The following is a 26,329-nucleotide window of genomic DNA, read 5'->3' as shown; positions in this document are numbered from 1 at the left end:
TCTTCGAGAATGGAGATCCTGCACCTCAATAAGTCTGCTTTTAAAAGTTCCCTGAGCATAGATTTGATTGCACACTAAACAGGATGCATGCCCACGCTGGAACTGCCTTCTCATATCCTCTTACAGACTTATGTATATAACAACGATATAAATTTATGGGAGCTAAGCAAGTGCAGCAGACTACTTTCAGCGGATTTTTCTGTTCGGTAAAATTTTATTAATCTAGTGTAAAAAATGTAGCTCGACAAAGGAACCAGCTCTGATTGGGGCTTTAGAGTGAAGATTGTGTGGTTTATTTCTGTATTTTGGTGTGTTGTGCTCGAAATGCCCATTGTTCTGATTTTAAGGAGAAATGACGAAGTTGCCAGTTATCCCAGGTACCGTTTGACTTTTGAAATGAGCTTTAATACAAACTCATTCTGCTTTGGGGATGGTGGAAACTGAAGCCAAAGGCCTCAGTGAACCAGGACCGTTCCGACCTTTAGAACCGTGGATCCTGATCAGCAGTTTCTCCCATTCCTTCCGAGAGCAGGGCAAGGATGGATGGGTTTAAATTCAGACAGAAGGATTTCTTTGTCAGTGGAATTACACAGATAGTTGAGCGCATCCCAGGGGGTAAATGTAGGCCAAACTGAGTGGCAGAAATCACTTAAATTACTGTGAGACCTCTGACCCCGGAAGCCTTGTTTGTGGTTAAAATTGGCTCATTACCTAGCTCCGAAATTGGGGTTTAGAGTCACGAGGGCCTGGAGGGACAGGGTGGGACCCAACCAGATTGAGATTGAGTACATATTTATTACTCCATTTATTTATTTATTTTATTTGTACATGTTTATTCCAATTATTTTATTTAGTTAATATGTTTTGTTATGTCTCCCCCTTCTAGACTGTGAGCCCGCTGTTGGGTAGGGACCGTCTCTAGATGTTGCCAACTTGGACTTCCCAAGCGCTTGGTACAGTGCTCTGCACACAGTAAGCGCTCAATAAATACGATTGAATGAAAGGGAGAGTTTCCTAATAGTAAATGTCAAGGAAATAGCGGATTCTCCTTCCACATTAGGAACAGGGAATTCTTAACTCTGGCTGCTTTATTTGCCTTCCGGACTGGTCTAGAAATTCTGCATGTGTGGTGGCTTCTGGGGAAGGGAGGAAAAGGGTCTGGAGTCTTGGGAAGGAGGGGCTCATCTAGGCCTCTAACTACCATAAGTAGACTGCTAGCTCTCCCTCTATTATCTCTCCCCCTCTTACTGTTTAAGCCGTAGTCTAGCCTGGAAGGAAGGAAAGGAATGAAAACAATCATCTCGGAATGTCTAAAAAGTGCTGTACAAAAAAAAAAAGCTATTCCCACCCCCACTTCCTTGCTTGCCGACGGTCATGTTCCTCCTCCACCATTCCTCCGGCCCTGCTCTTGGTTGAGGGGCTGGAGAAGTGGCGTGGCCTAGAAACAGGGTTGCTTAGTGGATAGACACGGGCTTTGAAGTCAAGAGGACCTGAGTTCTAATTCCAGCGCTGCTGCGTGACCTTATAATAATAATGATGGCATTTGTTAAGCGCCTACTATGTGCAGAGCACTGTTCTAAGCGCCGGGGGGGAATGCAAGGTGATCAAGTTGCCCCACGTGGGGCTCACAATCTTAATCCCCATTTTACAGATGAGGTAACTGAGGCTCAGAGAAGTTAAGTGACTTGCCTAAGGTCACACAGCAGTCATGTGGGGGAGATGGGATTCAAACCTATGACCTCAGACTCCAAATAATAATAATAATAATAATAATAATAATAATAATAATAATAATGTTGCCATTTGTTAAGTGCTTACTATGTGCAAAGCACTGTTCTAAGAGCTTGGGGGTATATAAAGTAATCAGGTTGTCCCACGTGGGGCTCACAGTCTTAATCCCCATTTTACAGATGAGGTAACTGAGGCTCAGAGAAGTTAAGTGACTTGCCTAAGGTCACACAGCAGTCATGTGGTAGAGATGGGATTCGAACCTATGACCTCAGACTCCTAATAATAATAATAATAATAATAATAATAATAATAATAATAATTTTGGCATTTGTTAAGTGCTTACTATGTGCAAAGCACTGTTCTAAGCGCTTGGGGGGAGACAAAGTGATCAGGTTGTCCCACGTGGGGCTCACAGTCTTAATCCCCATTTTACAGATGAGGTAACCGAAGCTCAGAGAAGTTAAGTGGCTTGCCTAAGGTCACACAGCAGTCATGTGGGGGAGACGGGTTTTGAACCCATGACCTCAGACTCCAAAGCCCGGGCTCTTTCCACTGAGCCACGCTGCTTCTCTTGACCTTGGGCAATTCCCTCATCTGTGCTTCGGTCACCTCATCTGTAAAGTGGGGGTTAAGAGTGGGAGACTTGTGTGGGATTTATTACTCTATTTATTTATTTATTTTACTTGTACATATCTATTCTATTTATTTTATTTCATTAGTATGTTTGATTCTGTTCTCTGTCTCCCCCTTTTAGACTGTGAGCCTGCTGTTGGGTAGGAACTGTCTCTATATGTTGCCAACTTGTACTTCCCAAGCACGTAGTACAGTGCTCTGCACACAGTAAGCGCTCAGTAAATACGATTGATTGATTGACGGGGATTGCGTCCAACCTGATCATCTTGATCTCCCCCAGAGCTCAGTATGGTACCTGGTGCCTAATAAGTCCTTAAGAAATGCCACTTAAAAAAGGGAGTGAAGCCCTCATACTTGTGGCTAGCTCTGTCCCTAATGTGGGATTCCAAGACCAGATTTACCGGCAGCCTCGACTCAACCACTGGCGTTCACCGGGGCTCTCCGGCAATCAGGTTGTCTCACGTGGGGCTCACAGTCTTAATCCCCATTTTACAGATGAGGTCACTGAGGCTCCGAGAAGTTAAGTGACTTGCCTAAGGTCACACAGCAGTCATGTGGTGGAGATGGGGTTCGAACCTATGACCTCAGACTCCAAATAATAATAATAATAATAATAATGTTGGCATTTGTTAAGCGCTTACTATGTGCAAAGCTGGTTGAAAATGTCTTTTTTACGAAGGGTGCAGTCAGTTAAACTGCGAAGGGCTCCGTGTGGAGCTCGGACCACCAGAGGGAGGAATCGCCACACCGTATTCCCAACAAAAGGGGCCGTGCTTGAAAAATCCTGGTGTTTCTTCTTGCACGGTGGTTCTGGCGGATGGGTCTTGGGGAGCTGGGGGTTTGGGGCGTATTTTGAGATAGTTTCCCCCGGCGCGTCTCAGCAGAGAATGTTTTATTGTCTCCCTGCAGCTGGGGCAAGAGGAAACCTTTGAAATTCTCAACGTGCTGGAGTTTTCTAGGTAAGCCCCCTCTCAGGTGCTTCCGAAAGGAAGAATCAGCCGCAGGCGGGTCTGCCCTTCCCTGGACTCTGACTGGAGAACCTGCCGAGTGTAAAGGCCACATGGTTATATGCTCATTCATTCATTCATTCAGTCGTATTTATTGAGCGCTTACTGTGTGCAGAGCACTGCACTAAGCGCTTGGGAAGTACAAGTTGGCAACATAGAGAGACAGTCCCGACCCAACAACGGGCTCCCAGTCTAGAAGGGGGAGACAGACAACAGAGCAAAACATATTAGACTTTAGACTGTGAGCCCACTGTTGGGTAGGGACTGTCTCTATATGTTGCCAAATTGTACTTCCCAAGCGCTTCGTACAGTGCTCTGCACACAGTAAGCGCTCAATAAATACGATTGATGATGATATTAACAAAATAAAATAAATAGAATAGTACCAAGCAGTGTACTAAGCGCCGGGGCAGATAGAAGCTCATGAAGTTGGGCCCCGCCCGTGGGGCTCACAGTCAGCCATTCATTCACTCATTCGATTGTATTTATTGAGCGCTTACTGTGTGCAGAGCACTGTACTAGGCGCTTGGGAAGTCCAAGTTGGCAACATAAAGAGACCCATTCCAACCCGAAGCCACCGTTTTCTCAGCACGTGGGCAACGTACCAACGTGCCTGTCTTTCAGAATGCTTTCTCTTCGCACTTTTGTTATCGCCCTCTCCTTCTGGGCTCCGAGAGCCTGGTGCTTGAAACAGCCGGGGCAGAATTCCCATCAGAACAGCAGCAGCAGCCGACGGTGTCTGTGAGGTTTCCAGGGTGTCGATGATGGTGTTGTTTTTCTTGGCGCTTCCCCCAGGCCTGTGGAAGTCATCCAATTTCTTGCACCATCTGAGCACTGCTGCTTGTGTCCTTGAGCAGAGTAGAAGCTGAGGGAGTGGAGAGGGAAAAGACTGACTGATGAGGTCAGCCCTCTCCCCCGCCCGGAGGTATAGCGTGGTTCCCTGTGGAGTACACTGAAGCATTCATCCCCCGTACTATTTTATGGGTCAGTCATTTTGCTCTTTCTCTTGGAAGATTTCTGTTCCCATAAGCCTCTACCAGGAGTGGGAGGTAAGTGTTAAGCCAAAGCAAGACTAGCCTAGGCAGAACTTCTGAACCTGAAGGTGTCTCCTTTCCCTTCAAAATGCAAGCGCAGTCAGTGGATTGCTGTTGCTCTCCAGCTGTGATTCCATTAAACCATCCACCCCACTTTGTCATGTCGATTCCTCCTCAAGCTGAAGCCCCTGAGGTTGGTTCAGAGATGGAAATGGGGCGCCGTGGACGTGGCAGATGTATAGAGATGGGAAAGCTTCCCCATCCCATTGCCGTGACTGCCATTTTTACCCTGCTCACTGACACCCCCCACCCCTTTGAGTGCTGGTTAAATGGAAAACCTGAGTCCCAGCCCAAAGCTGTCTCCAGATGAGTAGGGTTGGTGCCTTGCCCAGAAGCCCCCGCCACGTTACATAAATTCATACATGCTCCATCTCCCTCTCCCTCTCTTTCTTTTCTCTCCATCCTGAGGCAGAACAAAGACATGAAGAGAGGAGGAGAAAGGAAGATGTTAGGGTGGAAAAGGGAGTGTTACGTGGAGTTGAAAATTAAGGCTGCACTTGGCCTTTGTCCCTTAAGTTGGTCTTTTCCATTTCCTCAGATTCCTTTCTAGGAAAATCATTTCCTTCAAGCACATAGGTGCCTGGAGCTAGCTGGTGGTTTTTTTAATGACTGTCCATTTCAACTCTCTCTGGCATAATCTTGACCTTTGATTCCCTCCCTCAGCATGGTTAGACCAACTGAAAATCGTCTCTTATTGGGAAGAATTGCTTATAGGGTATCAAAACTCCCTTCTTCCTCCTAGTGTGGAAGGGTCAAACCCACAGGCAAAACTCAAGCTGTGGGCACTTTAAGCATGAACCATTGGCCACGCTCCTGTGTGGAAGTAGTCGACGCTATTTATTGTGTGCTAAGCGCGCACCGTACTGGGAATTTGGGAGAGTACAGTAGGAGTCAGTCGAGGAACTTGTACGCCAGTGAAATCCTGAGGAAATTCCATAGGATTTGAGATGACACCAACTGACGGTCTTTAAGGAGAATCGTCTACCCAGTGTGGAAGGGTCAAGCATTGGTCTTATCAGCCACACTTGGACTCACTAATGAGAAAACCTCTTTCTCAGTAGCATCCACTACTACTCCGAAAGTTGGCTAGTCTTCATCTATGTGCAGGATCGGATGGCTTCTCTGGGATTTATAAGGCAGAATTGGGCCCGAGGGGGAGCAGATTCAGTTAACAGAGAAAGGGAAAAGCTCTGGATCCTTTGAATTCTCTATCCGCCATGGGAGAGGGGTGAACAGGCTGTTCCTTACCAGGTGACAGTGTAGCCCCTGTGGGGTGAGTGGGAAGCGGTGGGGAAATGCCGGCTCCCAAGCCTGGAAGACGAATTTGGGAAAGAGCGACTGACCATTAAGCAGGCCCTTGAGGTCTCTGACGGTCACTTTCCACCCAGGAGTGGAATGCCGGTAGTTCTCACCGGTGTGTCCCACCACTTGCTTCGCCCTGGGCTCACGGTGAGAAAAGGCTACAGTCAACCGAGTTGGTTTTTTCCTCCTTTCAGTAACAGGAAGAGGATGTCAGTGATCGTACGAACTCCAACGGGGCAGCTACGCCTGTACTGCAAAGGCGCGGTGAGTACTGAAGTTGCTACTGCATTTTGTTAACGATGTGCATATAGCTTTAATTCTGTTTGTTCTGACGATTTTGACACCTGTCTACCCGTTGTGTTGTCTGTCTCCCCCTTCTAGACTGTGAGCCCGCTGTTGGGTAGGGACCGTCTCTATATGTTGCCGACTTGTACTTCCTAAGCGCGTAGTACAGTGCTCTGCACACAATAAGCGCTCAATAAATACGATTGAATGAGTGAAAAGTAGGGTCAGCCCTGAAATCAGAATGGAGTGGCCGTTGCTGCCGGCCCACCTCACCCCCAGCTCCCAGCCAGGCACCCCGAACTTCAGTCCTACGCATGAAACGCACTTCCTTTCCGGGTCACCCCAATTCCCTCTCTCTTCATGCATCCAGTGATGTCTTCATCTTCCCCCTGGATTTCTAAATCCGCTTGCAACACTGTCTCCCCAGTGTCGCTGTGTTGAATCGGCCCTTCCGGACTTCACTGACCATAGGAACCACTGCTCTGAGTGACACGTGTCCCGCTGGGCACTCCCTCCTAAAACCAAGGGCTGCCGCCTCCAGAGTGATTATAGCAGATTTCGAGTCGCACTTCAGCCTGATTTTTAAGTAGGGCCGTGTTTTGGAAGAGTGGAAAGGCTCAGTGAGATGAACAAAGCGGCTGGATGATGAATTTCTATCTCAGGTCTCCTAGAGGTCTGCTATTGAGTTGGGGCAAACTACAGTCAGTTCCCCCAGAACGTGGGCATTTCACCTCCTGATGAACCCCACACTAAGGAAAACTCAAACTATAATTCCCAACTTTGGCTGACACCACGTCCACACAGTGGTTTCTCTTTGCATCGCATTGTATTTAGACAGATGCGTGGTGCCGGATTTCCCCAATAATGTTCCAGCCATCGTCATCAATCAGTAACATTTAAGCACTCACCATGTGCACAGCACTGTATTAAGTGCTTGGAAGGGTACCTTGCTGAGTGAAAGTACATAATTGGACTCAAGTAGACTGTCCCTGTGTGTTCATCTCTGGCAGTTTGAGAATAGGGCCCCCAATTTCCGCACCGTTTGGAAGTTGAACTTCAGTTGCATTTTCTAGCCAATCGAACCCACAGTTTTGCTTCGGTGGTAGCACCAACAGATGAGTGCGGAGTTATGACTTTTATACAAGAGCCAGAGAATCGATGGTTCCATTTCCATAAACTGGTGTGTGGGCTTTTTATGGATGCGGCCAGTGTGGACATGACTCGAAACTTGGTCAGGCGCCTGACTTGGCCCGAAGAGATAAGAACTTGATCCTTCAGGGCTCTGTCATAATCACATACTCCTCTCTCTTCCCCACCCCTGCCCCAAGCACATTTTACTGCTGTCTGCTGGCAAACTAGAAGCCTTAAATACATTTTACCTCTAGCCCCATAAAAGTGTGAAAGAGAACAAGTTTAATTTTTACCTGACATAGATCACGCTAGATAAGTGAGATGTCCATGGAAATGAGATGCCTTGTTCTGCCCACGTAATGCTTGCGGTGGTATTTTTGAGCACCCACTGAATGCCAACTTGTACTTCCCAAGCGCTTAGTACAGTGCTCTGCATGCAGTAAGCGCTCAGTAAATACGATTGAATGAATGAATGCAATGGAAGTACAAGATACCTCTGGCCCCATAAAAGTGTGAAAGAGAGCAAGTTTCATTCTTACCTGACATAGATCATGCTAGATAAGTGAGATGTCGATGGAAATGAGATGCCTTGTTCTGCCCACGTAATACTTGCGGTGGTTTTTTTGAGCACCCACTGAATGCCAACTTGTACTTCCCAAGCGCTTAGTACAGTGCTCTGCACGCAGTAAGCGCTCAGTCAATACGATTGAATGAATGAATGCAATGGAAGTACAAGATTTAATAGTACAAGTGCCCGCTAAATGCGATGCACTATATTAAGAGCTGGGGAAAGAACAGAAAAAAGAGATATGTTTCCTACCCACAAGGATCTTACATTCTGTCAGGAGAGAGTGACATCAAAATATTTTCAAATAGAGTGTTTGGAATGAATAGTTGCATGAGCCCTGTGCATACTTTTATTCTTGATTGCTTTCTCCTATCTGTAATTTATCGGTGTCCCCTTCCACTGTTAGATGTAAGCTCTTTGATGACAGGTATGTATCCTAATTGCGATCCCCAAAGCACCAAGGATATTGTTCTGCAAGCAGTTATACTGAGCACTTGGGAAAGTATAAAAAGAAGTAGTAGCCATCCCTGCCTTCAAAAAGCTTCCAGTTGGGTGGAGGAGACAGACTTGTAAAATATACCATTCACCTCTGCAGGAATACTGCTCTGAACAACTGCTTCACAGGTTTTGTTGGACATTTATCCTTGAAGAAGCAAGCAGGAGATGAGCACCTTTAAAATAACTCTTCCCCCACCGCCTGCTTGGAGTCGGTGGATAATTCCGAACCTGATTTTTGCTGAGGGAAACTGGACGTGTTTATTCTCCAAAACTCACTCCTCAGTTCAGCGTGGAATCGAGAAAACAGCATGTTCAAAGAGATTAGGGCACTAATGCAACTAGTAGTCATTCATTCGTTCAATCAATCATATTTATTGAGTGCTTACTGTGTGCAGAGCACTGTACTAAGTGCTTGGGAAGTACAAGTTGGCAACACATAGAGATGGTCCCTACCCAACAACGGGCTATAGAGTATAGTCATCTATAATCTGAGCTTTTTGTGGGCAGGGAATGTGTATTGTTGTGTTGTAAGCTGTCCCAAGCGCTTAGTACGGTGCTGTGCATACAGTAGGTGCTCAAATACAGTGCATTGTTTGATAGCTAACAAAACGGAAGACTTACTCATGACTTTTTGTTTGACAGGATAATGTGATTTTTGATAGGCTGTCAAAGAATTCTCAGTATATGGAGCAAACGTTATGCCACCTTGAATATTTTGCTACAGAAGGTAAGTAGAAATGCAGAGGTCAGTGGAATAAAGTTTCCGCCCGAATCTGATTGTTGGAGTTGTAATGTTTTTAGTTATGGCAGCAAGAAATCATCCCTGAGGTACTCAGGATATTACAAGTTGGGAGCTGGCTTCTTGCCGGCAAAGAATTTGACCAAGACTCCAAGGAGACTGTGAGCCCACTGTTGGGTAGGGACCGTCTCTATATGTTGCCAACTTGGACTTCCCAAGCGCTTAGTACAGTGCTCCGCACACAGTAAGCGCTCAATAAATACGATTGAATGAATTTTTGGTGCTCACAGCTTTAAAAAAAAAAGCGTTGCTACAATGATTCAGATTGTCCCCAAATAAGCAGAATGATTTGTGTTATGGAAATGTGAATAAAATCTCACTTCCTTTGGCACAACCTATATTTTTCAATTCTTAGACCCTTTAAAGAGTTTCTTGCTATTTTTTTTCTTTTTTTCCCCCCCAAATGGCCTTTGCTTAGGCAATAAGAAGCCTGACTGAAGCAGCGTGACTCAGTGGGAATCAATCGATCAATCAATCGTATTTATTGAGCGCTTACTGTGTGCAGAGCACGGTACTAAGCGCTTGGGAAGTACAAGTTGGAAGAGCCCGGGCTTGGGAATCAGAGGTCACGGGTTCTAATCCCGGCTCCGCCACTTGTCAGCTGGGTGACTTTGGGCAAGTCACTTCACTTCTCTGGGCCTCAGTTCCCTCATCTGGAAAATGGGGATGAAGACTGTGAGCCCCCCGTGGGACAACCTGATCACCTTGTATCCCCCCCCACCCCAGAGCTTAGAACAGTGCTTGGCACATAGTAGGCGCTTAACAAATGCCATCATTATTAAGCGCTTAGTACAGTGTTCTGCACACAGTAAGCACTCAATCTGTTGGATAGGGACTGTCTCTATATGTTGCCAGCTTGTACTTCCCCAGCGCTTAGTCCAGTGCTCTGCACACAGTAAGCGCTCAATAAATACGATTGATTGATTGATTGATTGAATGATGGCTCACAGCCTGCTTATACAGCGCCCTTGTGGAGCCCCCTACTGGTATCGATAGGAACTACAAGATGGGCAGTTATAGTTGCTGGAATAAATAATAATAATGATGAGCTTTGTTGAGCACTTATTATGTGCCAAGCACTGTTCTAAGCGCTGCTAATCAATCTGCGATGAATGGTGTTGATTGAGTGCCTAATGTGCTTGAGAAGCAGCGTGGCTCAGTGGAAAGAGCCCGGGCTTTGGAGTCAGAGGTCGTGGGTTCAAATCCCAGCTCCGGCATCTGTCAGCTGCGTGACTTTGGGCAAGTCACTTCCCTTCTCTGGGCCTCAGTTCCCTCATCTGGAAAATGGGGATTAAATGTGAGCCCCCAGTGGGACAACCTGATCACCTTGTAACCTCCCCAGTGCTTAGAACAGTGCTTTGCACATAGTAAGCGCTTAATAAATGCCATCATTATTATTATTATTATTAATGTGTGCAGAGCACTTTACTAAGCACATGGAAATATACACTAGAGTTGGTAGGTGTGATCCCTGTGTCGGGGAAAAAAAATCCTTTTCTACCCAGTTGTAGGAATCCTCCCTTTCATCCCTCAGGAAACCCTGACTCTATTTAGATTCAATCAATCAATCAATCAATCGTATTTATTGAGTGCTTACTGTGTGCAGGGCACTGTACTAAGCGCTTGGGAAGTCCAAGTTGGCAACATATAGAGACAGTCCCTACCCAACAGTGGGCTCGTATTTATTGAGCACTTACTCTGTGCAGAGCACTGCCCCCCACCCCCACCCCCCAGATTGTGAGCCCATTGTTGGGTAGGGATTGTCTCTATTTGTTGCCGAATTGTACTTTCCAAGCGCTTAGTACAGTGCTCTGCACACAGTAAGCGCTCACTAAATACGATTGAATGAATGAAATACTAAGCGCTTGGAAGAGTACATTATAACAATGAACAGACTCAACCATTCATTCATTCAGTCGTATTTATTGAGCGCTTACTGTGTGCAGTACTAAGCTGTACTGTACTAAGCTGTACTAACTGTACTGTACTAACTGTACTAAGCGCTTGAATCCTGCCCACAGCGATCTCACAGATGCGCCTGTACACTGCTAGTTCACCAATATTGTGAGACTCAGAACTGAATCGTGTTTCCTGTCTAGACAGTGTTGTCTCAAGATATAATGGCAGTTATGCACGCGTTTGTGTGTTTGTGTGTGTCCTGAATTGGAATTCAGGACCAGACAGAAAAGCCCCCACTAAGGTGGGATCTTCACCAGTGAGGTCTCAGCTTGCAGGGATATTTTAGAATGAAAATGCTGTCTGAAGAAAGCGGTGGCCAAGAGCTCCGGCCAAGAAGCCTCGTGCTTGTGGCCACCGGACTGCGTTGTCAGGTCACTCAGCTTCAAGCGGAGTGATCCCCCCCCCCCAAGGAGCTCCACACTCTGCACTTGAGTCTGTGATCGCGAGGTGACGAGGCTCGTTCGCTTTCCGTTGCCCAGGTTTGCGGACCCTGTGCGTCGCCTACGTCGACCTCTCCGAGAGTACCTACCAGGAATGGCTGCAGACCTACAACCAAGCCAGTACGATTCTCAAAGACCGAGCCCAGAGGTTGGAAGAGTGTTATGAGATCATTGAAAAGGTAACTCCAGCAGGGCGGGCTTCCCCTTGCCAAGAAAGGGTCCCCTTGCCGAGAAGAAAATGCGGTGAATTCCCCAATATCAAGCGTCACTACTTTTCATTTTCCTAATCAATCAATCAATCAATCGTATTTATTGAGCGCTTACTGTGTGCAGAGCACTGTACTAAGCGCTTGGGAGGTCCAAGTTGGCAACATCTAGAGACAGTCCCTACCCAACAGTGGGCTCACAGTCTAAAAGGGGGAGACAGAGAACAAAACCAAACGTACTAACAAAATAAAATAAATAGAATAGATATGTACAAGTAAAATAAAGTAATAAATATGTACAAACATATATACGTATATTAAGCGCTTACTATGTGCCAAGTGCTGTTCTAAGGGGATCCAAGGTGATCAGGTTGTCCCACATGGGGCTCAGTCTTCACATTGCCACTTTACAGATGAGGGAACTGAGGCCCGGAGAAGTGAAGTGACTTGCCCAAAGTCACACAGCTGATAATTGGCGGAGCCGGGATTAGAACCCATGACCTCCGACTCCCAAGCCCGGGCTCCTGCCACTAAGCCAAGCTGCTTCTCTAAATCAATACGATTGACCAGCCGAATGAATGGGAGAGTCCGATGCAGTGGGTAGATATGCTCCCCAGCCCACATCGAGGAGTTATAACCCAGTGGAGCTGAGTTGGGTCCGCACAGATTTCCTTTTGAGGCTGGGTGGCGGTGGTATTTTATGGTATCACTTCACGGTAGGCCCTGGGAAAGTCTTCTCATAAGTAAGCGACTCAAAGTCTAAAATTTCACCATCGACACAGTCATCCCGTAACCGGAGATCAGCCCGGCGTAAGTCAGAGTCGAACTTGATTGTTTGGTTCAGTCTGTATTATGAACGGTGAAAGCGATCTCATTTGCTTCATTCAAGAACTGAGGTTACATTCATTCGATCGTATTTATTGAGCGCTTACTGTGTGTGGAGCGCCGTACTAAGCGCTTGGGAAGTACAAGGTGGCAACATCTAGAGACGGTCCCTACCCAACAACGGGCCCACAGTCAAGAAGGGGGAGACAGACAACAAAACGAAACATATTCACAAAATAAAATAAATGGAATAGGAAATTGTTGTTATATCGTTGGGGAAAGCTCCTAGAAGGTGGTGTAAACCTAATGTCGTCATTTTGAAAAACAAAGTAAGCGTTTTCCTTTTGTCATCCCGATCAAACCGAAGTCTCTTAACCCCCAGGGGTATTCTTGTGAGCTTTTGTCGTACCACTAGCTGTCCTCCATGCTGATTTGTAATCTGGCCACGTGCTTTTAGACTGTGAGCCTGCTGTTGGGTAGGGACTGTCTCTATATGTTGCCAACTTGTACTTCCCAAGCGCTTAGTACAGTGCTGTGCTCACAGTAAGTGCTCAATAAATACGATTGATTGATTCAGATGGTTCCAACCTTGAAACGCCAGTGAAAACTTCCCTTGGCTGGGAGATCCTCTGCATGTCTTGTTTGGAATATCACAGTTGGGTCCTTGGAGCCCCTGTGTCACCAGAACATAAATAGTAATCAGCGTGGCTCAGTGGGGAGAGCATGCGCTTGGGAGTCAGAGGTCATGGGTTCAAATCCCAGCTCCACCGCTTGTCAGCTGTGGGACTTCGGGCAAGTCACTTAACTTCTCAGTGCCTGTTACCTCATCTGTAAAATGGGGATTAAAAGTGTGAGCCCCTCGTGGGACAACCTGATCAACTTGTATCCTCCCCAGTGCCTGGAACAGTGCTTTGCACATAGTAAGCGCTTAATAAATGCCATTATTATTATTATTATAACCAGTGGTCCAGCCGATCCCAGATCCCAGGTTGAACAGCGGCATCAGAGGATGCTCGGAGAGACCCGATATTTGTGGTCCTACGTGTGTTTCCCTCCCATTGTGGGAAGGCATTTCCTCTGGTTTGATCCTACCGCTTTGAGGCTGCAATACTGCTTACCCTGTTGCTTTTGGATGTAGTAAAGAAAGATTCTGTATTTACCCCAGCCGCACACTCGTGACTTTATAAGCATCAAAACTGTCCCCTTTCTGTCTTCATTTGTCTAAATTGAAGAGCGGTAATCTTTGCCATGCTGCTATATACAGGATTCTCCAGCCTTTGATCATCTCGGTTGTCCTCCTCTGTATTCTCTCCAGTTCTCACGTCTTTCGTAAATGTGGCAATTGGAAAGGTCTGCAATATTCCAAATACCGGTGTATCTCGGTTTCAGACTGTGAGCCCACTGTTGGGTAGGCACTGTCTCTATATGTTGCCAATTTGTACTTCCCAAGCACTTAGTACAGTGCTCTGCACATAGTAAGCGCTCAATAAATACGATTGATGATGATGATGATATGCAGGCAGAACTCTTGCTTTTTCTCCTGCGTTATTCTCTGAACTTTTGCCAACGACGCCCAGCACGTTCTCAGCCTTTGCGTTCGCCACCACACAGAGTGCCGCTTGAGTCGGTTGGGTCTGTGGGCAAATGTAGACGGTGTTTTTCCCCTAGTAGACGGTGCTTTGTAGAGGGGGTGGTGTTTTCCAGGAGCACTTGGAAAAATCTGAAGAGAAAAAGGAAGACTGGTGTGTGCTTGAATGAATGAATGCGAGGGAGGGTGTTCCAATCCTAAAGGCTCAGAGTTGTGAGGAGAAAAATCAGATGAGGAGGGCGGTGAGTAGCATTTCCCGCGTAGGTGGGTGGAAAGAGATGGGGTTGGCTGGAGGAGGCTGAGGGTGAAGAGAGAGGCATTAATTAGAGCTGACTCAAGACATTTTGGACCCCTAAACTAAAGGAGGGTTACTGAAAGAAGTTGAATCACTGGGTGAGAAGCAGAAGTGAAAGGATGCAATAATAATAATAATAATAATAATAATGGCATTTATTAAGCGCTTACTATGTGCAAAGCACTGTTCTAAGCGCCGGGGAGGCTACAAGGTTATCAGGTTTGTGATGTTATGGAAAAAACACAGCTTTTGATTTCAGGACCAGGTTCTAGTCCCGGCTCTGCCACTGGCGTGCTGCGTGACTTTAGGCAAATCACTTAACTTCTCTGGGCCCAAGTTTTCCCAGGGATGACTTGATTAAATTCTCTTTTCCCCTACTCCTTCTCTCTTCCGTACACTTGGATCTGCGTGCTAGGGAGGATGGGGATTCTCACCCCTACCTCAGTCCCACAGTACTTTTGTACATATCTGTAATTTATTTATGCTGTTTGTCTCCCTTATTAGAGTGTAAGCTCACTGGGGGCAGGGAAAACGTCAGTCCAACACTCTTGTGCTCTGCCCACGATAAGTGCCCAGTAAATACCATTGACTGATCCACCCCGGCGCTTAGTGCCATTTGAGAGTATAAGCACTTAACATATTTCGTTCTTCTTTTTATTATTATTGATGACACCAAAACAAAACATATTAACAAAATAAAATAAGTAGAATATGTTCGGTGCCCTCAGAATGCCATGCCAGCAGGGATGCAGTTCTGCCCACAAAGTGGCTCTAGGAAGAAGGACACAGAGGGACAGAGAATGTCAGTCAGTCAGTTGTACTTACTGAGCACTTACTGTGTGGAGAGCACTGTACTAAGCGCTTGGAAGAGTACAGTATAACCATGTAACAGACACATTTAGGTATATAGGTGTCATTTACTTATTTATTTATATTAATGTATGTCTCCCCCTCTAGACTGTGAGCTCACTGTGGGCAGGGAACGTGTCTGTTGTTGTAAAAGTGAAGCATCGTAGCTCAGTGGAAAGAGCCCAGGCTTTGGAATCAGAGGTCATGGGTTCAAATCCCGGCTCTGCCAGTTGCCAGCTGTGTGACTTTGGGCAAGTCACTTGACTTCTCTGTGCCTCAGTTACCTCATCTGTAAAATGGGGATTAAGACTGTGAGCCCCCGTGGGACAACCTGATCACCTTGTAACCTCCCCAGCGCTTAGAACAGCGCTTTGCACATAGTAAGAGCTTAATAAATGCTATCATTATTATTATTATTATTCAAAGGGGTGTTAATAGGATAAATGAGAACAGATATATGGAACAGTTGACTTAGTGGAAAGAGCACGGGCCTTGGGGTCAGAAGACCTGGGTTCTACTCCTGGCTCCCCGACTTGTCTGCTGTGTGACCCTGGGCAAGTCAGTTTACTTTCTTTGTGCTTCACTTCTCTCCTCTGTAAAATGGGGATTACGACTGGGAGTCCCATCTGGGACACGGACTGAGTCCAACCTGGTTAACTTGTATCTACCCCAGCACTTAACAAATACCACGATAATAGTAATAGCAGTCATTATTAGTATTAGGAAAGCACTCTGGAAGATTGAAAGCTGTCTATTTAAGGGAAATGGGGGAAAGGTGCGCTCCCAGGTGAGCAGGACTGGCTTCTATGATAGAAAAGATCCCAGCTTGAGGGTGGAGCAAGGAGGGGAGCACAGTTGGCACATTCATTCATTCATTCATTCAACCGTATTTATTCATTCATTCATTCAGTCGTATTTATTGAGCACTTACTGTGTGCAGAACACTGTCCTAAGCGTTTGGGAAGTACAAGTTGGCAACACATAGCGACGGTCCCTACCCAACAGTGGGCTCACAGTCTAGAAGGGGAGGACAGATAACAAAACACATTAACAAAATAAGATAAATAGAATAAATATGTACCAGTAAAATAGAGTAATAAATACGTACAAACATATATACATATATGCAGGTGCTGTGGGGAGGGGAAGGAGGTAAGGTGGACGGGATGGGGAGGGGGAGGAGGGAGGACATATTGAGCGCTTACTGTGTGCAGAGCACTGTACTAGGCGCTTGGGAAGTACTAGTCGGCAACACATAGAGACAGTCCCTACCCAACAGCGGGCTCACAGTCTAGATGGGGGAGACAGACAACAAAACAAAATATATTAACAAAATAAAATAAATAGGATAAATATGTACAAATGAAATAGAGTAATAAATACATATAAACATAGATACTGGTGACAGACAGCAAAACAAAACATATTAACAAAATAAAATAGAATAAATATGTACAAGTAAAATAAATAGACTAATAAGTATGTACAGCCATATATACATATAGACAGGTCACTGAGGCTCAGAGAAGTGAGATGCCAAAGGATCCATCCCCCTGTAGCAGATCTTCCCTTCTGTCCATCGCACCTCCTCCTCCGGGCGGGCCGCGGCCCAGCACAGAGTGGGGTTCATGGTATTCATTCATTCAGTCGTATTTATTGAGCGCTTACTGTGTGCAGAGCACTGTACTAAGCGCTTGGGAAGTCCAAGTTGGCAGCATATAGAGACGGTCCCTACCCAACAGCGGGCTCACAGTCTAGAAGCGGGAATGATGCCGAAGGCAAGGAGGCCAGCTAGGAGGACAGATCGTCTCCTCTAGTCAATAGGCTCCTTTGGGTAGGGATCGTGTCTATCAACTATATTTTATTGTGCTCCCCAAGCGCTTAGTCAAGTGTTACACAGCATTCGAATGCTATGGATTAATTGGATCGAGATTCCGCTTTGAGTGGAGGTGACCGGATATCTGTGGAGAGGTTGGCAGGTAGCAGAATTTGCCAGTGGACTGAGGATAATAGGAGCCAAAGTTGACGCTCCCTGTAAATGTAAATTATCATCTGGGCTACCTAAGACTTCCTGCTTTGAGAGACAGGTGCTGCTTCTGGCTACCGTGAGACGGTTGTCCGGGAGTGGGTGGCATCAGAGCAGGCTGGTCTACCGTGGCTGTGTCCACCATATTATGATGGGGAAATAATCGAGTCCAATTGCACTCGAGGGAGAGGGTCAGTTTGGATAGATCAATCAGTGATAATAATAATAATAATGGCATTTATAAAGCAGTTACTAAGCGCTGGGGAGGTTACAAGGTGATCAGGTTGTCCCACGGGGGGGACTGATATGTATTGAGCGCTTACTGTGTTCAGAGCGCTCTGCTAAGGGCTTGGGAGAACGCTATATGACAGAGTTGGTAGATTCCCCGAGTTGGGTTTGTCCTCGTCTTGAATTAAATCATGGGAGGAGGGGAACCTGCCCAGGAGCTTTGGCTAGAAAGGAAGGGTCAGAGCCTTCAGCCAGTCAGTGGTATTTATTCAGCAGCCCCCCGTGTGCCTGACGCTGTCCTAAGCCCTCGGTAGAGAACGGCAGCCAAGCAAGACGCACGTTCCCTGCCCTCACGGAGCTTGCATTCTGACGGATTGGAAGTCAGGGCCTGAAAACGGAGTGCAGGGAGCCACCCTCTAATCAGCACGGGGGGAAGCCACGTCTCCGAAGCCAGCATGGAAGAGGAACAGCAGGAGAAAAGAGGAGGACATTCCTAAGACGCTGAAGTCATAGGAGGTGTAGAGCGTCCAAGCTTGGTGGAGCATGGACTGGCTTGAAGCGGCCCCTTTAATCAGGAGCTGAATTAGTACTCCGAGGTCCTGGGTTGGTTGTAAACTTCAAACTGTATTGGAACAGCTGTCATTTGCTCCAAACAGTGTTTAAGGGTGATTATGTGCAGACATGCATTGCTGTGAAACATTGGCCTCCATCCTGCTGGAGGGAAAGGAGGCAATCGCTCAGCCATTGGTACGCTAAGCTTTCTCAGGCCCCTAGAGCAGCGAAAGATTGAAAGAGACCCCGGGGTCCTAAAAGAGTTAACGCGTCGCTAAAATACCAAATTGACTTCCTTTTCACGACCCGCCTCCGATATTCGGCGGCCCAGGCTGCTTCACGTAGCTTTCCTTCGTGATGTAGGCTGTCCGTGCCTAAGCCAAGACAGTCATGTAGGGTTTTTATTCCTTTCGTGAACATCTTCTGAATTATCTAGTGATCGTCTGGGTTGGAAAGTGCACTTCACTGACTAAAGTGGGTCGTAATTTGGGGCCGGGGCAGGGGGGACCTCTTTGGGATTAAAACTTTCCATCTAAAGCTTAGTGGGAGGTGTTTGTTTTTCCTCTCCTTTTGGGGGGCATTTTTTAAGTGTTCTTCCAACACCGTTTCTCCCCAGAAACCATGGGAGCTTTCGTTCCGTTGGGATCTTTGAAACGGTGATTTTTATAGAGTGACCCGTGACCTCTGACTAGCACGGGCCCGACCGCTCAGACTAACTCATTGCATCTTAGTAGTTTGGAGGAAATGAAATGGGAGGCAGTCAGTCACTCCGGCTTTGCGTCCCTTTAGCCCAATTTCTATCTACCTTGGGCTTTCCCTGAACCTCCTCTGTGGTGAAGTCTTGGAGGAGGAAAGTTGCCGACCGCAGAGGGTATCGTGTGAGGGTGGGGATGCTGTTGAGGAGAGAGGAGGGGTGAGGCCCAAAATTCGGTCACTGCTATACTTTCATCTCCTCTCTGAAAGCTCTCACGAGTGTGTATAATTAATGAATGAGATCAGGTAAACTTCACCCAGAATGAATTGCCTGAACTTCTTGGAGAAATGATTTGCACCGAGATGAATCAATGCAGGTGTGTTCAGTAGCTCCGGGGGATTTATTAAGCGGTCTGTTTATCGAATTAGACCATTTTTTGACTTTTTTTAAAAAAAAACACACGTGTCTTGTAGTTTCGAGATTCTCCTGGGAAAATGCTTGAATCAAGTGCAGCAGTGATTTATTTGGATCGCTCAACCCCAGATTTGTCATGGAAAAGCTGAAGCATCCATCTTGATAAATTTGAAAGCAAAATGGTAAAATTAGTAAGGTGAATCATGAATCATTGGGTATGAAACTACTCTCAGAAGGGCACTTACCTACTTCTGAAAGGGCACACTTAAGTTTTGTGACATTCATGTGCACTGGGAGTAATGGACAGAATTAGCCCAGGCCATAGGATGGGCAAACTGCTAAAGCCAAGGGGTCTTTAATGGACGCACACTCGGTAAATATAACCGTGCTCTAAATCCCAGGAAATGTGAGGCTTAAAAATTCTCATTTCTGCAATGGCGTGATGGCTCATAGCTGGCGAATGCGAGCAGAATCTACACTTTGGGCCACATCCCAGGCCACGTATTCGCCGATTGAATTTCGTGCCCCAGCAGGGATGCGACAGGGAGGAATGAGGGAGCGCGACCACCGGTGTTGTGCGTGACGACTCCGTTCGGATTCCCCATCCTGAATTGTCAGGCCCGAGGCTAATCCATCATTCCTGACGGGAGGCTCCATCATCGTCATCACATCCTGAGCAGAACGAGGGGGTGATCCCTTAGGAAATTTCACGCTATGCGGATGGGAAAGCAATTAAGTGTTTCTGGCCACCTTATTATTATTATTATCGTTGTCATTATGATTATTATCTGTGGATATTTATGCAACATACGTAGTGTTACAGATGCCACAAGAGCAGGCATTTCATACCCTGGGTTCGATCTAGACACGTAGCCTTGGCTTTAAATACTATAATGCTTATGGATGTTTCTTTGGGAGAATCTGACTTCAAAAAGTCCCCGTTTTTTTTTTCATCTAAGTTAGCAAACGCCAGGTGAAGGTGTGAAACCACTTTTATATTTCAGCCAGTAGAACGTCAACACACGTCTGAGCTGGCGGTAGCCAGGTGGCAAGCTGATTAATTGCCACTGCGTCTCTTCCCGAGGGAGAGATATTCAGAGTTCCCTTGAAGTCAGTGCACAGCATTGAAATGAAATCATTTTTATTTGAGGCTGTTTGTGCTGAGTCTCGGCTTCCACAAGCACCACTCTTTTTGTGTGTGTGGGCGTCAAGCGTGAAACGGTTAAGAGACTCTTTTGAATCTAAGTTGACTAAAAGCTGGTTTTTCTTGTTACACCCTTATGGTATATTTAAGTCTATCCCAGGGAACCAGAAAAAGCGTAAAAATCAATTCTAGCTTCAAAACACCTTTTTATAGTATTTCCGCACTTAACAGATGTTAAGCACTGATACAAGTTAATCAGGAGGGACCCGGTCCCTGTCTCACACGGGGAGCCACCATCCTTCCTTGTCTCACAAGTCTGTAACCTCGGCATTATCCGTGGCTCCTCTCTGTCATCCGACCCACATATTCACTCCGTCTCCAAATCCCGTCGGTCCCACCTTCGCAACGTCGCTAAAATCCACCCTTTGCTTTCCATCCAAACTTCTACCACGTTAGTACGGTCAACTCATCCTGTCCTGCAGGGATTACCGCATCAGCCTCCTTGCTGGCGTCCCAGCCTCCTGTCTCTCCCCGCTCCAGTCCACACTTCTCTCTACTGCCCGGATCATTTTTTCTAAAAAAAACCGTTCTGCTCCTCAGACTCCAGTGGTTGCCCATCCACCTCCTTATCAAACAAAAACTCCTTACGAGTGGTTTCAAAGCGGTCCATCACCTTGCTCCCTCCTACCTCACTTCGCTTCTCACCGTCTAAAACTCAGCCCACATATTTTGCTCTTCTAGTGCTAACCTTCTCACTGTACCTCAGTCTCTCCTGTATCGCCACCGACCCCTAGCCCGAGTCCTGCCTTCGGCCTTGAATGCCCTCCCTCCTCAAATCCGACAGACAGTTACTCTCCCCAGCTTCAAAGCCTTATCGTACATATTTATTACTCTATTATTACTCTATTTATTACTCTATTTATTTATTTGTTTATTTTACTTGTACATTTCTATCCTATTTATTTAATTTTGTTGGTATGTTTGGTTCTGTTCTCTGTCTCCCCCTTTTAGACTGTGAGCCCACTGTTGGGTAGGGACTGTCTCTATGTGTTGCCAATTTGTACTTCCCAAGCGCTTAGTACAGTGCTCTGCACATAGTAAGCGCTCAATAAATACGATTGATTGATTGATTGATTGATTATCGAAGGCACATCTGCGAGAGACCGTCCCAGACTGAGCCCCACTTTTCCCCACCTCCCACTCCTCACACCGCAGTACTTTGGTACCTATCATCATCAATCGTATTTATTGAGCGCTTACTGTGTGCAGAGCACTGCACTAAGCGCTTGATAATCAGCATTTGTTAAGCGCTTACTATGTGCCAAGCACTGTTCTAAGCGCTGGGGAGGATACAGGCTGATCAGGTTGTCCCACGTGGGGCTCACAGTCTTAATCCCCCTTTTACAGATGAGGTCACTGAGGCCCAGAGACGTCAAGTGACTTGCCCAAGATCACACAGCAGACATGTGGCGGAGGCGGGATTCGAACCCATGACCTCCGACTCCAAAGCCCGGGCTCTTTCCACTGAGCCACACTGCCTCATTTTATTTATCTGTATTTATCTTATTTATCTGTCATTTAATTTATTTGTATTGTTGTCTATCTCCCCCCACCCCCAGACTGTAAGCTCACTGTGGGCAGGGCATGCCACTGTTCATTGCTGTATTGTGCTTCCCAAGCACTTAGTATACTGCTCTGCACACAGTATTCATTCATTCATTCATTCAATCGTATTTATTGAGCCCTTACTGTGTGCAGAGCACTGTACTAAGCGCTTGAGAGGTACAAGTTGGCAACATATAAATAATAATAATAATAATAATGGCATTTGTTAAGCGCTTACTACGTGCAGAGCACTGTTCTAAGCGCTGGGGTGGATACAAGGTGATCAAGTTGCCCCACGTGGGGCTCACAATCTTAATCCCCATTTTACAGATGAGGTAACTGAGGCTCAGAGAAGTTAAGTGACTTGCCCAAGGTCACACAGCAGTCATGTGGCAGAGTCGGGATTCGAACCCATGACCTCTGACTCCAAAGCCCGGGCTCTTTCCACTGAGCCACGCTGCTCCTTACCCAAAAATGGGCTCACAGTCTAGAAGGGGGAGGCAGACAACCAAACAAAACATATATATATGTGTGTGCATATATAGATATACACAGTAAGCACTCAATAAATATGATTAATGGGGCCCTTAGTCAAGTAGACGGGAGCACAGATATTGAATCCCCATTTTACAGTTGAGAAAAGTGAGTCCCACGGAAGTTGTGACTTGCCCGAAGATACCCAGCAGGCGAGTAGCAGAGCCGGGATTATTAATAATAATAATAATAATAATAATAATAATAATGATGGTATTAGTTAAGCGCTTACTATGTTTCAAAGCACTGTTCTAAGCACTGAGGAGGTTACAAGGTGATCAGGTTGTCCTCCGGGGGGCTCACAGTTTTAATCCCCATTTTACAGGTGAGGTAACTGAGGCCCAGAGAAGTGAAATGACTTGTCCAAAGTCACACAGCTGAGAGTTGGCGAAGCCGAGATTTGAACCCATGACCTCCAACTCCAAAGCCCGGGCTCTTTCCACTGAGCCACGCTACAGATCCTCTAGCTTCCAGTAGCACTAATGCTGCCCAGGGCTGAAAGAAGTATAAATCTGGTCAATCCCATCTCAGGATTTGAGCAGAGGACGCACGGCCGACTGGAAATGGGTTGAACGATTCCAGCTAAATGATCTCACACACCATCGCGTGACTATTTTGGAGACGGAGAATGGGTGTAAGCGCTGGGAGAGGCGATGAGTCTGTTGCCGATCTGTACTTCCCAAGTGCTTAGTACAGTGCTGTGCATGTAGTAAGCGCTCAATAAATACGAATGAATGAATGAATGTTCCGAGCATTTGGCGTGTCCGTGCTCTGAGGATTTGGAATATTTTGCCGAGTTAGTGTACCAGGCTGGGTTTTGGCCCTGGCCAGTTCAAAGAGTAGTAGGTTTTGAAATAGTGCCATCCATCTGATCAAGACCGTTCGGTACCATTCATCAGCCAGAAATACGGACTCGAGGTAGAGGAAGTGGGATAGCCACACCAGAAAGAATCCCACGACTACAAATTGCCGGTCAGGGTTTTCCATCGTTAATTCCGTTATTGACGGTGTTCCAAGCCATGATCAGCAACACTTTTCTTTCTTCTTTTTTCATCCAAATCCAGGACTTACTGCTGCTCGGGGCTACGGCCATTGAGGACCGCCTTCAGGCAGGTGTTCCGGAGACCATTGCCACGCTGATGAAAGCTGAAATCAAAATATGGATCCTGACCGGAGACAAACAGGAAACGGCCATCAACATCGGTAAGGACTTGAGCGGCTCACCCCTAGTTTGAGCGTGTTTGGGCACAGAGCTGCGCAGCCAAGATGCGACTCGGGCACTAGGTTGAAGGTGAAATGGATGACAAATAGGAAAAGGAAAGCCTTCCTGGGTTCTCAGCTCAGAACAGCGAAAGCTCCCGGAAATAAACGGATAGTAATGATGAAATAAAGGTATCTGTTCAGCACTCACAGCTCCAATTGTCGGCTGTGTGACTTTGGGCAAGTCACTTAACTTCTCTGTGCCTCAGTTACCTCATCTGCAAAATGGGGATTAAGACTGTGAGCCCCTTTATTTATTTTACTTGTACATATTTATTCTATCTATTTTATTCTGTGAAAATGTTTTGTTCTCTGTCTCCCCCTTCTAGACTGTGAGCCCACTGTTGGGTAGGGACCGTCTCTATATGTTGCCAACTTGTACTTCCCAAGCGCTTAGTACAGTGCTGTGCACACAGTAAGCGCTCAGTAAATACGATTGAATGAATGAATGAACCTGATCACCTTGTATCCACCCCAGTGCTTAGAACAGTGCTTTGCTTAATAAATGCCATCATTATTATTATTGTTATTATTATTATTATCAACAAGCCCAACTGGGGTAGTTACAAGATAATCAAGTGCTGCACGGGGCTTACAGTCTAAGTAGGAAGTAGAACAGATGTCGATTTCCTATTTTGCCGTTGAGGGAACTGAGCCACGGAGAAGTCAAGTGACTTGCCCCAGGTGTCACAACAGATGAAAGGCGGAGGCGGGATTAGAACCCAGGTCCTACGACTCCCTGGCATGTGCCCTTTCCCCTAAGCTATGCTACTGCTTTTGAGGTGAAAGGATCATTAGAGTTCCTGGCCCTGTGGTGATTGTTTGGAGTGACATTCTTCCTTTTCTTAGTCCCCCGAGAGTGTCAAGTTTACGATTTTTCTAGCTATAACCAGTAACTTATTGCAGGATTTGAGAATTTCTGCCCTTCGACCAGCCTGAAATCGGAAGTACCGTCCACCAGCCTGGCCCCAGTCAATCAATCGTATTTATTGAGCGCTTACTGTGTGCAGAGCACTGTACTAAGCGCTTGGGAAAGTACAAGTTGGCAACATATAGAGACAGTCCCTACCCGACCCACTAGAACCTGCCCGCCGGATAGGAGTTGACCAGCCCTGGCGATCTTAACGGCCCAGTGAGCTCCTAGAGTGGGTAGCAGTCCCCGGTTCGTCCATCAGCCCAGACGCGACGGTTTCTTCCGCCACAATGGCACGCTTTATCCAGACAAGCTCGGGTTGTCGGAGGCCTGTTTTCTAATCCCTAGACTGGGCTCCAGCCCAGGTAAATAGTGAAAACCCGGTTCTGGCAGAGGGGACGGTATCTATACTGCCAAGCCCCAGACTGAGCCCCTTCCCCTCCCCACAGCACCTGCATATATGTTTGTACAGATGTATTACTCTGTTTTACTTGTCCATATTTACTCTTCTATTTATTTTATTTTGTCAATAGGTTTTGTTGGCTGGCTCCCCCTTCTAGACTGTGAGCCCGCTGTTGGGTAGGGACCGTCTCTAGATGTTGCCAACTTGGACTCCCCAAGTGCTTAGTACAGTGCTCTGCACACAGTAAGGGCTCAGTAAATACGACTAAATGAAGCCTCGAAGAGATAATGTCATGATGTGGGCAGCAGTGCTTTGTCCACAGATTCATTCATTCATTGTCATATTTATTGAGCGCTTACTGTGTGCAGAGCACTGTACTAAGCTCTTGGGAAGTACAGGTTGGCAACATATACCACAGATGCTCGTCCAAAGTGCGTGTTTTGGGACTCTGACTTTGTTTCCCCGATTTAGAATTTTAATCCAACCAGCTCCATATCCCTGAACCCAAGGGGGAAGGAAGGGTGAACACTGCAACAGAATGTGACAGGCCATGTAATTATTATTATTATTACGTCCTTTATTAATAAAAATACTTGTTAAGTGCTCACTATGTGCCGAGCACCATTCTAAGCACTGGAGTAGATACATACAAGTTAATTAGGTTGGACACAGTCCCTGTCCCACATAAGGCTCACACTCTTTTTACAAATCTTTTTACACACTCTTTTTACACACTCATTTTTACAAATGAGGTCACCGAGGCCCCGAGAAGTTAAGTGACTCTCCCGAGGTCACACAGCAGACCGGGATTAGAACCCAGATCCTTCTGACTCCCAAGACCGTGCTCTATCCAGTAAGCAATGCTGCTTCTTAGCGCTTTTAAGAATTTACTACGTACCAAGCACTGGGGTCTATATAAGGTAATTAGGTCCTAAATTGAGTTTGCAGGGTAAATAGGAGGGAGAGCAGGAATTGACTCCCCATTTTGCAGATGGGGGATCTGAGGCACAGTGAAATGACTTGTCCAAGGTCACACCGCACATGAGTTGAGGAGTGGGAATTTGAATCTAGGTCCTCTGACTCCCGGGCCTGTGTTCTTTCCACTAGGCGCCCTGCCATGTGTGAAAAGAGGCTGAAAAGATGGCCTGGTTGCCTGCTCACACTGGAGAAATCTTGGTCCTCAGCTGCTAAGGGGTCTGTTTGTGTTTAATGGCTGTGAATCTGCATCCATTTCGCACTCGAACCGAAAAATAATGGACTCAATCAATCAATCAATCATATTTATTGAGCGCTTACTATGTGCAGAGCACTGTACTAAGCGCTTGGGAAGTACAAATTGGCAACAT

The 26,329-nt window shown here is 46.4% G+C and overlaps 1 protein-coding gene across 1 annotated transcript in view; it reads left to right on the top strand.

Moving 5' to 3' along the window:
* Positions 1–26,329, top strand: part of ATP8A2 (ATPase phospholipid transporting 8A2) — a 333,778-nt gene that overhangs the window by 97,433 nt on the left and 210,016 nt on the right. Inside the window, exons 19-23 of the mRNA XM_038762117.1 lie at positions 3,274–3,323; positions 5,962–6,031; positions 8,892–8,976; positions 11,487–11,626; positions 23,472–23,610. Coding sequence (XP_038618045.1) covers positions 3,274–3,323; positions 5,962–6,031; positions 8,892–8,976; positions 11,487–11,626; positions 23,472–23,610 — 484 coding nt within the window. The remainder of the gene's footprint in view (positions 1–3,273; positions 3,324–5,961; positions 6,032–8,891; positions 8,977–11,486; positions 11,627–23,471; positions 23,611–26,329) is intronic.

This window comes from Tachyglossus aculeatus, chromosome 20 (assembly GCF_015852505.1).
Source record: "Tachyglossus aculeatus isolate mTacAcu1 chromosome 20, mTacAcu1.pri, whole genome shotgun sequence".
NCBI classification, from domain to species: Eukaryota; Metazoa; Chordata; class Mammalia; order Monotremata; family Tachyglossidae; genus Tachyglossus; species Tachyglossus aculeatus.
This window is presented reverse-complemented; position numbering and strand designations above follow the sequence as displayed.